Source organism: Protopterus annectens, chromosome 7.part0 (assembly GCF_019279795.1).
Source record: "Protopterus annectens isolate FY-2018-M chromosome 7.part0, PAN1.0, whole genome shotgun sequence".
Taxonomy (NCBI): Eukaryota; Metazoa; Chordata; order Ceratodontiformes; family Protopteridae; genus Protopterus; species Protopterus annectens.
In genome coordinates this window covers 880,093,745-880,106,323 of record NC_056739.1, presented here as the reverse complement: position 1 = coordinate 880,106,323, position 12,579 = coordinate 880,093,745, and the positions used below count along the sequence as shown (strand labels likewise).

At 37.3% G+C, this 12,579-nt stretch overlaps 1 protein-coding gene across 1 annotated transcript in view; it reads left to right on the top strand.

Annotated features, from left to right (window-relative positions):
- SCG3 (secretogranin III) overlaps window positions 1-12,579 on the top strand; it is a 223,921-nt gene that overhangs the window by 10,389 nt on the left and 200,953 nt on the right. Inside the window, exons 5-6 of the mRNA XM_044077455.1 lie at window positions 7,405-7,547; window positions 10,296-10,454. Of these exons, the coding sequence (XP_043933390.1) occupies window positions 7,405-7,547; window positions 10,296-10,454 (302 nt within the window). The remainder of the gene's footprint in view (window positions 1-7,404; window positions 7,548-10,295; window positions 10,455-12,579) is intronic.

The following is a 12,579-nucleotide window of genomic DNA, read 5'->3' as shown; positions in this document are numbered from 1 at the left end:
CACAAGGTTGGTCACTGTTTTTGTTAATGAGCACAGAACAGTTGTTTAGATTTCATTCTTTTGATAATGTCTTCTACAGTGTGAGATAAATCATATGATAGATCCTAATTGTAACACAAAAATTCTCTTCAGTGGGTGTCACTCTGCAACTGCTACTTAGGACACTTTAGTACCCTGCTGCTGTAGATATTACTGCTCAACATCAGAACAAGCAGGAATATCATTGCCCATGTTGTAATCTAGTTCTGAACTATTCAATCACATTTTTAAATTTGTATAATGCAGACATACTATTCTGGCCTTCAGTGTGGTTCTGTTCAGACATTTCTGTGGTTTTCAGAGTCCCTGTCTAGTCTTGGTCATCTCTAGTATTCTCCTTATGTATTAAGGATTATTTTTCCTTTGCAGGTCTATTGCAGCTGCTCAACTTTCTTGTATGAGCTTGGCTTGTGAGGCATGGGTTGACACACACTTGTTTTAATTTACTGTTTGCTTCCTCCAGAGAATTACTTTAGAATTTTTCAGCCTGCAGATATTTACACTTAGTGGTTAACATCTATCCTGCAATGTAACTATTTTCTACCTGAAGTACATTCAGAAAACTTTTATTTTTGTATTATAGTTCCTGTTTCTTTTTTTATTATTAAGCACACCTAAGTCAATGTTATTGTATCACTGTCATTCCTTTTATATAGCCATTTTGAATTCTTCACTGACCAGCACCAGCTGTTTACTTTCTTTTATACCCTCTGACTTCTTTTTTATAAGATAAGCCACCTCACTATTATGAGCATGAGTTTGTATGTAGTTCTTCATTTTATTCCTAGTCACTTGGATTTGTCCCTTTAGTAATTCATTCCTGGCTTGCACATTCTGACACTTTACTTTTATATCATGTAGGACACTGCTTACCTTTTGCTTACCTGCTATAAGTTTTCCTTTCCACTCTGCAAATGCACAATGTTGGCTAATGTCTGAAATTATTTTTCTTTTGCCTTTCAGGTTACAACATCAGGACACTTTGCTCTTTTTTCTTGTGGCTTCAGATTTCAGTTGATTCAGTTCTTTCAGATTTACTTTTATGCTTTACTGTTCCTACTTTATAGGCAGTAGAATCTTTCCAACAACTCAACAATTTCATTATCTGTTCTAGTTTATCATTTCCTTTTGTTAGTCAGAGACAGTCAACAACCTTATAAAAATCTAGTTCATTCTATGTTCATTTTCAGAAACCATCTCTTCCACAACTGCTATTAGTTTTCTTTACTTAGCAAAAGCACCCCTAGTCTGTCTTAGCATGTCTGCACTCTCAGTTAACTCTCTAACTTCATCTTGCAGCATTATACAGTATTGAAAGACAGTCTAATTTACTCTCTATTGCTACTGGGTAGTCCTTTGTTGCCCGAGTATTTTCTCTGCAACAAGCTCCACTGCTTTTTTTCTGCTAGTTCTTATTTCTTAACACGCTACAATTTCATACCTACATTCTGCTCTTAAGCATAATCTATTCCATTTCATTTAGAGTCATTTGAGCTAGAATCATTACTCTCAAATATGGCTTCACTTTGTATAGGTGCAAATTTTGACTGCAAAATATCAATTTGTGCATATCAGAGATATTCTGATGCAAAACATTCTCATTCTATGCCACAGCACTGTTTGTAACCAGACTTAGTTGGCAATTACCACTTGTTTTGTGATCCGTTTGCTGTTTCTCAGCAAAGCGTAACATATATTCACCTTCCTTGATATTAGCATATAAAGTGTTTTGCTTATTACTTCTTTTGTCTGTGTTTTTAATGCAATTTACAATCAGTTTTTCCTGTCAGGCAGTTAGAACAGTGGGGTAAAGCTTTGAGCTGTAGTTCCTTTGGTACATGGTCCGATACCTTCAGCCCTAATTTGCCTACTGTATGAACTTGAGCAAGTCCCTTAACCACACATTGCTTAAGAGAAACCAGGTATTTGGGCTAGGCTCCTCAATAGTCCCCTGGACTGCAAGTCCCTTGTAACTATTATAAACTCATTTATGATTTTCATACACTTTGCTACATACATCACCTTGTAGGATTCTTTACTTCTCAACAAGTAGGGCCTAAACACACACACACACACACACACACACAAAACACACACTTCTCTACAGAAAACAGAAACACTGTGAATTTTATTTGATTTAAACAAGGAAATCATCTCAAGTACAAAAAATGTCTGGTTCATGTAAGCAGTATTTTTTCAATGTTGCAGTTCATCTTATTCTATATTTATGTGGCAGTTATTTTCCTGACCATGTTCTTCACGCTATGAAACTATCAGCTTTTGCATCCAACAATTTATTTTTCATTTTTTTCTTTCACTACACAGGCTATTACTTACAGGGAGCCTCTGTTTCCAACACAAAGTTAATTTACCTGTAGCAAATCTTCCCCACTATATTTATCTTGTCAGCCACAGAGAAAACACTACAGTGTTAACTTTCTGCATTGTTACTGTTTATCAGTAGTTTTTAACTGTTTTTGAAACACCTTACTCATGACCCTCTAACTTGCAAACAAGTAGCCCTTTCTATATTGTTTAGACTGTAGTTTAGACTTGCAGTGCACACATTTCAGAAATATCTGACTTACGTTTTTTAGAAAGCTTACCCAACAATTTTTCTACTACTGTTTCTGAACACAAACTTTGCACTGCCATTTCCAGTGCTCTGTGCACTAGTTAATGCATCACTATTTTAAGCACAACATGTGTAATATTTTGTTTGCTCTTCCTTACATGTGGCAAAATAGATTGTTGGATGCAAAACCTTTTGCCAGAATCATAAGTAATTTGAAAATATGATGCTTCACAGTTCATTGATTTTACTTCCACATTTAAAATTGAAGTAAACTACTTTTTTGCAAATTGAAAATTCAACATGACTTTACAATATTCACTACAACCTTCAGTGATTTCTTTCATATAATTCTTGAACAGATGCTTCATGTTGCAAGAACATGCTTCCAATACATTTCTTTCAGCAGCTTAGTGCATTCACTATGCATATCTTTCAATAATTTACTATACACTTCTTTTGATAAACATCATTTCAAGACTGGAGACAATGGTTATGCAATATGTTTAATAGCAAAATATGTGTTTATCATGCTCTTTTATGCATAAACCTCATGCTTATTGACTTTATGATATATTCTGCCAAGCAGTGGTGAATAATAGCTATTTTTAGGCATACAAAACTCAAGGAGACTTGCAGTACCAATAGTGTAGAGCAGAAGCTCCTCACCAACAAACCCGAACTACAAAAGCACCGTAGAGGTAAAAGACAATAACCAATGCCATATGAGGTAAAAAACAAATTTAATAACCAAAATAAATTAAAAACAATAATCACTGTGGTTAATAGCATGTCTGAGGAAGTTCCAGGGTAGAACGAAAAATGCTGTGATAAAGTTAAGTGTTTTGTTCTGATTGCATTTTGCATTGTTATTGTTTTTAATTTATTTTGGTTATTAAATTAATTTTTTACCCCATAAGCCACTGGTTATCATATTTTACCTCTACATTGCTTTTGTCATCCTTAGGCATAGGTAAACTAGGTGGCTGCCTGTTATGCCATTTGGTCAGAGGAGCTTTTCCAGCCTATTTGTTTATTTTTACCAAGTAATAAAAATGCTTCTGGTATGGTGTTCCTATTTAGAGCAGGCAAAACTTCAGTGCCTTATTAAGAAAGTGGTGCACCCTTCTTGGTTTGTGGGCTTTCTGCTCTTCCTCATTTATGATTTACACAACAAATGCTAGATGGATGGATGGATGGAAGAATGCAGCATATGTGTGTGTGTGTGTGTGTGTGTGTGTGTGTGTGTGTGTGTGTGTGTGTGTGTGTGTGTTTGTTTCTGTGCACATGCGCAGCAATCTGACTCATCAGTAGCAATGTCAATTTGTATGTTCATGTGTGAAAAAATGATAGTGTACATTATGGTAGACCTGGCTTGTTAAATACAGAGTGTGTGTGTGTATATGTGTGTGTGTATGAGTGTATGTGTGTGTGTGTGTGTATGTGTGTGTGTGTGAGAGAAAGAGAGAGAGAGAGAGAGAATGGGACCAAATAGTATAATCAACTATATCTGTAGAAACACACACAAATACACAGACACATGCGCACACACGCACACACACACATACACACACACACACACACACACACACACACACACACACACACACACACACACACACACACACATACACTATTGAGGGCACATACATAACTCTTCTGGAAGCAGTAAACAAAGAACCATTACATTAATTATCTTTCAAAGATAAGACATAAAATGTTTCACAGAGTATCTTGACCTAAGAGCTCCTATGGATCTGGTGGTCTCACTTCCCCAGATATACAAGAGGACTTTGACACAGGCTTTGTAGGGGAGCATTTATTTATTTGTTTGTTTGGATTTGTTAACTGGGATGGAACACTGATCACAACTGACCAATTTTAGTCTGAACCCAGGGGAAGTAATAAAATACTATAAAACAAAACAATTGCAAAATACAGTGAGTGGAAAAGATAGCATAAACATAGAGATTGCAGGTAGTGTAGCAGAAATATACAGCTATTTGCAAGTATATCCAGTTGTCAATGGTTGTGCATGGGTATGTGTCAGGGTTTGAGCAGTGGGGGAGCACAATTACTAAGAGGCATAGAGATTTAGAAGTGGTTAAGTAATGTTGTATGAAGGGTGGCATTAGCATTTAGCTCAGGCAAGCTGAGTATGGAATTCTGAGTAGAAAGTGATTTTTTTATAATTTATGATATAATGTGTGATTTTTTTTTAAAGATAGGAAGCAGGAGTGATTCCCATAGTTTTGGACCAAGAATCAAGAAACAATGAAATATGGAATGAAGCACTCTCATCCTCTGCCCTGTGCTCTCCCTTGTCTAAAACTAGCCCTGCTTAGAAGGTTGCTGTAGCTTGCATGGGGGCTATGGACAGTGTGGTCATTATTTCTTTAACTTTTCTCACAATCCAATTTCTGAGGTATGTACATAAGGCTGATATAGCCTGTGAAGGGGCTGGGGACAGTGTGGCTAATATTTCTATACCTTTCCTCCCAATTAGCACTCAGATGTGTTTACAGCAAGTTACCATAGCTAGTATAGATGCTGAGTTAAGTGTGGTCATTACTTCTTTAACATTCCTTGCAAACAAACCTCAGAGGTTTGCATAGAAAGTTTCTAAAAATTGTCTAGCAGCAGTGCAATGTCTAGTAGCAATAAGCTGAATACATTACTGGGATCATTATTCATCCTGACAATAAAATATCAGATATGCATATGGGCAACTATCTTTTTTTTTGGGGGGGGTATGGGGAATGAGGCATGCTTTGCATATACTTCTGAAAGGGTCAAGATGAAATAGGTTATTGTGACCATTTCTTCACTTTTGCAGTCTGATATCAGAGCAGTACATAGAGGTGGGTGTGTTTTGGGAGTATGGGTGAGCAGGTATGCTGTTTATATTTAGGACAGCAACACACTGTGGTCATTTATTCTTTCACTTTCACCCCAAGCACCAGAAGGGAACAAAGAAGGTGACTATCTTTTTTTTTTGGAGGGTAGAAAGACAGGAACAATTGTCAGATGTGATTTATGTATCCTCATAAATATTTGTCTTCTCAAATTAGTAGGGAATACTATTATTTTGTTAGCTTTGAACACTATGCCTTGCACATTACTTACGTCTTTATTGAAAGAAAACAAGACTGACTTTCCTTCCTTCCTTAGTCAGGATTCTTGTTCAGGCTCAGAATGTGGAAAAACTCTAAATTATACGACGACCCCCATTAATATTCCAAAAAGTGCATGCTGATTGGTCAGCGTGCATGTTGTAACTCAAAGACTTATACAAATGGAAAAAGGTCCGGTCATCTGGACTATGGGAGTTTAACATAGCGAGACAGCTTTAAAAAAAGTAACACAGATCTTCCTTTCTCCTTTGCTTTTTTTAAAGCTGTCTCGCTATGTTAACTGAGTTTAACATAGCAAGACACTTTGTAAAAAGCAACGGAGATCTTGCTTTCTACGTTGCTTCCACCCACAGCTCTGACGTACTGCGTAAGCATATGCATATGCAGTACATCAGAACTGCCGCCGAATACCAGACAGCTGTGGAAGGGCAGCACGGAGGTATTATATAATGCCATTATTTAAGAAAAGTAAGTAGTTTTTTTCTTAAATAATGTCATTGTATAATAGCAATAACCCACTTCTGGGTGTGGGTGATGCTGGATTTACCGACGGTTGTCTTTGTTTGGCCACTCGGGCTTCGCCCTCGTGACCAAACCACACCAACCGTGGGTAAATCCAGCATTACCCACACCCAGGCGTGGGTTATTGCTTAAATATACTTCACAGCTTCAAGAGGTCCTTGGGTTCTGGAGACCTAGTCCCTCAGACTCTGTTTTAATTAAATTATTTCCTCCAGTATTTTAATGCAGTCTTGGCCATTTAGGGTGTGTTGAAAGGATAGAGTGCAAAAAAAAAAAAAAACAGAAACAAGCAATATGGATGGTGTGTGGAGGCCAATATGGAAACTGGTTGGCAGTAAAATATTCCAGAATGGAGTATTTTATTACCTTTATAGAGACCATATCAGGTGTTGTTTCTGTATAAAGTTGTAGCATCACAGAGAAAAGTTGTCAAATTTGTATATAAAGACTTAACTTACTATGATAGGTTGACAGTATTAAATTAATACTCTACAAGTGACTGAAATATGTAATGTTATCTTATTTTGTATTTAAGGACACCTGAAATGCTTATTTATTTGATATTGGGGTCCTGGATAGATCACCTTATGGTTTGAGAAGAGGTTTAAGAATGAGAGGTGCAGGTGCAATAAAACTAGTAAAATTATCGGTTCAAGGACAGAGAAGTAGAATAGCGGAATGAGTTACCAAATTATAACATCAACTGGCACCATAAAGCAATTCAAAATATTCTTCGATAATGACAGAGGAAAGAAACAAGACTGTCATTTGGTAAGATGTTTCCAAACTGATGGATATCAGTCCAGCCTGTATGTTTTTATGTAAGAAAAATCTAACCACCCAATATTAGCAAGTCAGAATCAACAGAGTAACAACTGAGCCATAACAAATCTCTCATAAACCTTCCTCCTGTCTTCCCCAGAGACATTACTGGGGACTCTGATGTCTTACACTGATGATACACTGCTTTGCAGAGAAACCTCTGCTGCTCAGTAGGAATTGTTGTTGTAAAAGGCAGCACAAAACTGAATGGCCATCCTTGGACGAATGCAGTTTCTACAGCAAACAACAATGAAGCACATCACTGAGTTGCCTAACATCATTAGAAGGATGTAATAATACTATTCCTTTTTGCAGATGATCCTGATGGTCTTCACCAGCTGGATGGGACTCCACTAACAGCGGAGGACATTGTTCAGAAGATCGCTTCCAGAATATACGAAGAAAATGACAGAGCAGTCTTTGACAAAATTGTCTCCAAGCTTCTAAATCTGGGACTGGTAGGTTTTTTTTAAAGAAATGAATAGCACATCAGTGTGCTCTATGCTATTAGTATGAGCAAAATTTGAGTGCATATTGTATTACAGTTACATAAACTTCCTTTCAGTCGAAACTACCATATGTCACATTAAACAGCAAGACTGATTAACAATAGAACAATGCAGGACTGCAGCTAACTAAGTGGCACAGCAGTTAGCATTGCTGTGTTACAGTGTATGGTTCTTTAGTTTGGTCCCTAACTGGAGTGCCTTCTGTGCAGTGCCTGAATGCCTTCTTCACTTAGTTTTTTTTTTCATGGGGGAATACTCTGGTTTTCTTACATTTCTAAAAATATTCTGTAAGGGAACTGGAAGATCTACAGATTGCATGTGTGTGTGTGTGTGTGTGTGTGTGTGTGTGTGTGTGTGTGTGTGTGTGTGTGTGTGTGTGTGTGTGTGTGTGCTTCCTGACTGGCATTGTGTGAAATATTAGTCTCTATGCATTGTACACGCTGTATGCTAGATAGGCTCCATCTCCCATTCAACTTTTTAACTAGATAAAAGGGATATCGTAGAAAGAATTAATAAATGAATTATTAAAGTTTAAAGCACACACTCAGCTCCTCTGTTAAAATGATAATCCTTTTGAAATGCAATGATTGCATTTTTGCTTTAAAAAATGCAAGTGTATGCTAAACCCAGAGATTTAGTACTGTTTAATGAAACAGTATTTATTTTTATATTCCATCACTTAACTTGTAAGGCTTTCCTTCTGTGTCATGGTACTGCATTTTACTGTGACACTGGCAGTGGTGATCCAAGCACAGTTCAGAAAAGGATTTGGATCAATGTGAGGGCCAGGGGCATGTAAAGGCTAAATAAATCTCTGGCAATTACGTAGCAGGGAGATAACTACTGTATATTCAGGAACTGGACAAAAAAAATTGCCTTCATTGCTTTATATTACCAAGATAGGAGTTCTAAAAGGATGGGAGGCACAGTGGTGCAGTGGTTAACGTTGTCACCTCACAGCAAGAGGTTCTCTGGTTCGATTCTCGGCTGGGGTGCCTTCTGTGTGGAGTTTGCATGTTCACCCTGTGTTCGTGTGGGTTTCCTCCGCGTACTCCGGTTTCCTCCCATATTCCAAAGACATGCATCTGGAGCATTTCTCCCCAGGCCTCTGCTGAAAACAGGCTCTGTGGAATGTAGTCGGACTTTCCCGGTCAACAAATGTTAAATAAATAAAATAATAAATTGCATCCTGAATGCTTTTTTTTCACTTCTTTGAAGCCAGACTTGCTGCTCTGATTTTCTTGTTGACAGGGTGCATTATAAGTACACTGAAATAAATTCTGATTGCATATTGGCTATGTTTCACATTTACTAAGTTCAGTTTGCCTTTCTTTTCGTTTGGAAGGGACTTATTGAGAAGGAAAACAAACCTTACTTTTCTTGCATTATCTTTTTGAATAGGATGAATATTTGGGGGCTAGGATAGTGTGGCTCGTCTTTAAATTTAAGGGATGCAATATATTCCACATTTTACCTTCTTTGAAGACACAATTGTTGGTTTAGGTTTTTGCCAGCATGCCATCCTACCCATGTTGTTGTGCTTAAACTTGGCATTATTGTTTGCCATTTGTGCTAGTCCTCTCATACCTACTTTTTGTTTTTGTTCTAAGTTTCTAATTTTTAACATGCAAACCTATTTTAACACATATTAATATACACACCTTAAAATGTGAGTCAGAATGAATAGGCTTTGGGGGAATTCATAAAGTTACCACAAAGGCTACAATAAGTGTACACTTTATGTAACCTTTCTGAGTAAATAGATAGCAAAAGCATTGTGGTAGGGCTGTACTTGAAGTTACCTCAAGGTGTACACAGTGCGTTCCTCATGTGAACCCTTCTGAATCTCCCAAATTACCTGTAATGGGTGCTTGTAACGGCACACATACACACATGCATGTACATACTCATCATTTTTCACTTACTCACTCACTCACTGTCCATATTAATACCCTAACTGTGTACCATTCTAATAACAGGATTCATTATATAAAAGCCCATACCATTAATTAGTGCTTTCTTGTTAAAGACATTCCCTGCACACTGTGTAGAAGTATAGTCTTTGAACTAGGTATAAACAGATCTATCTGTGAACCTCACAATGGAAAAAAGTTTGTGCAAAATTCAAATGCTGTAAGAGCTTTATCAACACTCGGATGGTGAAGTACAACACTTGCTATACAATATAAGTGACTCTACCACCAATACCATCATGACATGCTGGAGAGACCAAACAAAATACTAACATCTACGTAATGAATGTTTATGTTGGATTAATCTGAGTTAAATAAAACTTATTTGTATTACCTTCTATAATTATACATGCATTTTGGTAGATGTTTCCTCCCTTCTCTCAAGTGCAATAATTAACTAATTGTATGTGTGGTAAAATGCAAAGTGGTTTCATAGTTTGACTAAAACTGCATAAGTAAAACATTCTGAAATATTCTCATACATAATACTCTTGTACTGGTGTTTGTTATTAGTCGCCATTGTAAACTCCTGTATGTTCTATACTTTATATTATATTTCATTGTTCATCCTGTGGTATGTCTGTTATACTGGGTTGTACCTGAAATTAGTCAAATGAGATCAATCCCCCACCCTGGTAAACAAACTTAAATAAATAAACAAAATGTATGATTGTTTATAAAAAATAGAATGTGTTGCAGTTATGTAAACTATTATTTTATGCAGATAACAGAAAGTCAAGCTAACACTTTGGAAGATGAAGTCGCTGAGGCTTTACAGCAGATGATTGCAAATGAAGCCAAAAATGCAGAAAAGGAATCTGACGATTATGATTACCCTCACATCAAAACAACAGATGACATCGCAGAGAGCAAAGATGAAATGGTAATTAATCATTTGCAGGAGGTGCAATGCTGCATACTTACTAATAACACCACTAAATTGTTAGAAGCACTTAATTTGTCATAAGGGATATGTCTACATGATAGCCACATGCCAAAAGTTGTTGGTGAACATTATGTGAACAGAAGTCATATGATAACATATTGTGTTGAAAGCAATTCAATTAACTTCATTGGGTTGCTATGTAGCATGCTTTACTGCTTTATTTACTAATTGCATAGAGACAATTGTTCACATTATAAACTGAATAAATACAAACCTAGACTTTCTGATTTATAAATCTAAGTGATAAAGCAGCTTTTCTTTGGAAACACTGCAAAACTTAATGTTAAGATTGGATGCTAAAGAGTTTGCATTATTTTGCATAATTAGTGTAGGATTTGGATTGGGGGCAGCTGCAGTGGTGCAGCAGTTACCGTTTCCACCTCACAGCAAGAGGTTCTCCAGTTCGATCCTCAGCTGGGGTGCCTTCTGTGCAGTCTGCATGCCCTCCCTGTGGTCGCATGGGTTTCCTCCAGGTGCTCCGGTTTCCTCCCACATCCCAAAGACATGCTGTAGGTGGATTGGATACTCTAAATTGGCCCTAGGCATGAGTGCAGGCTGGCAACTCGACACCGTAAAACTCCACTGCAAATCATGAGCAGGCAGGTGATCTGCTGTGGCGACCCCTAACCGGGAAAAGCCGGAAGAAGAAGTGTAGGATTTGGATTGTTTATTTTTTTTAAGGAAAAAACAGGGAAACTCAGGACTTGCCATTTTAAAAGATTTTGCCTACCCAGAGTGAGGCAGTGACCGAGTGACCCAGCTTTCTATTTTTTCTGCCTGTATATTATCTGAAAATAGTGTATGTGCTATGGCTGTTACTAGGGGAAACAGTGGGTTGCCTGGATAATCTATGTCAGGGTGCTTCTGCTTCTCTTATGAGAAAGGAGAAGCTATTGAAATTCAAGGTTTATAAAGTATCACTGATATTTTAAGCAGTTAAGCAAAGCTGTCTGTAAGGGAGGCAACTTCTGGCATTCCTATGTCACAAAACAGTAGGAATAATATGATGCTGCTGAGGTCAGAGGTCCTGCCTTCCTTCTGTCTCTACTTTCATGCATTTTGACTATGAGTAGATTATGGTCAGCCCTGAAAGAAGGAAACATTTGTTGTCTGAAGTATCCTGTCTTGTTAAAATGTATATAAATAATCAGCAGTCTATAAAAGCCATTGGAGGCAGATTTCAGTGCTTCAATGTGCACAATGTGTTTTTTTACAGTGACAAGTAGGCTTGTCCAAAAACATCATTCAGTAGCTGTAAAACAAATGTGTACAGTTAATTGAGGTTTAAACCTACAGCAAACCTTTCAAACAATGCATACAATCTAAGTCTTTTTTCACTTCCTATTAGTCTTTGACCTTTAGTCATACAGTAACTTCACCAGCTGGCAACTACCAAGAGTCCCGACTCCTGCCCAAGAAGCAATCCTCTTTGTTTTCCTGGGCTAAAGTCCCCTCTTAATATAACATCAGTTGTTTTACTTACTCTTTGCTGATGTGTATTCTCTTCTGCTGTAATACCTAGTACAGGCTTTCCAACTCAACAACCAGTATCATGCTTTTAGTCACGTTTCTAAAAATATGAACACCTGTTCAATAATACTTCAGATAAAAAGTATCTTTACAGCAAAAATCAGCACTTTTACAACACAAACTGCAAATTTATTAGATACTTAAATCCACTATCCTACAATGACCCTCCTGCCAACATAGAACTATTGGTTCTCACCTATCCAGCAAAGCACGGGTCATGGGACCCAGGTTAGTCATCTGTAATGGCATTGATGTTATCTGGTCCAAATTGTCCAATCACATGTAAGGTGGTCAAAAGCCTTGCTTTGAGTATCCTTTCTATGAGGTCATTAATTCAGGGCACCGGATAAGTGTCAAACTTGGATATCTCATTTAGCTTCCAAAAGTCGTTACACAATCTTAAGTTGCCAACCAGTTTAGGAACCAAGACAGGTGGACTGTTCCATTTGCTTTAGGACACCACAATGATTCTCACCTTAAGCATCTTTCTCATTTATTTACTTGAGACTCTAATATAGAGTCAACTTCTCCT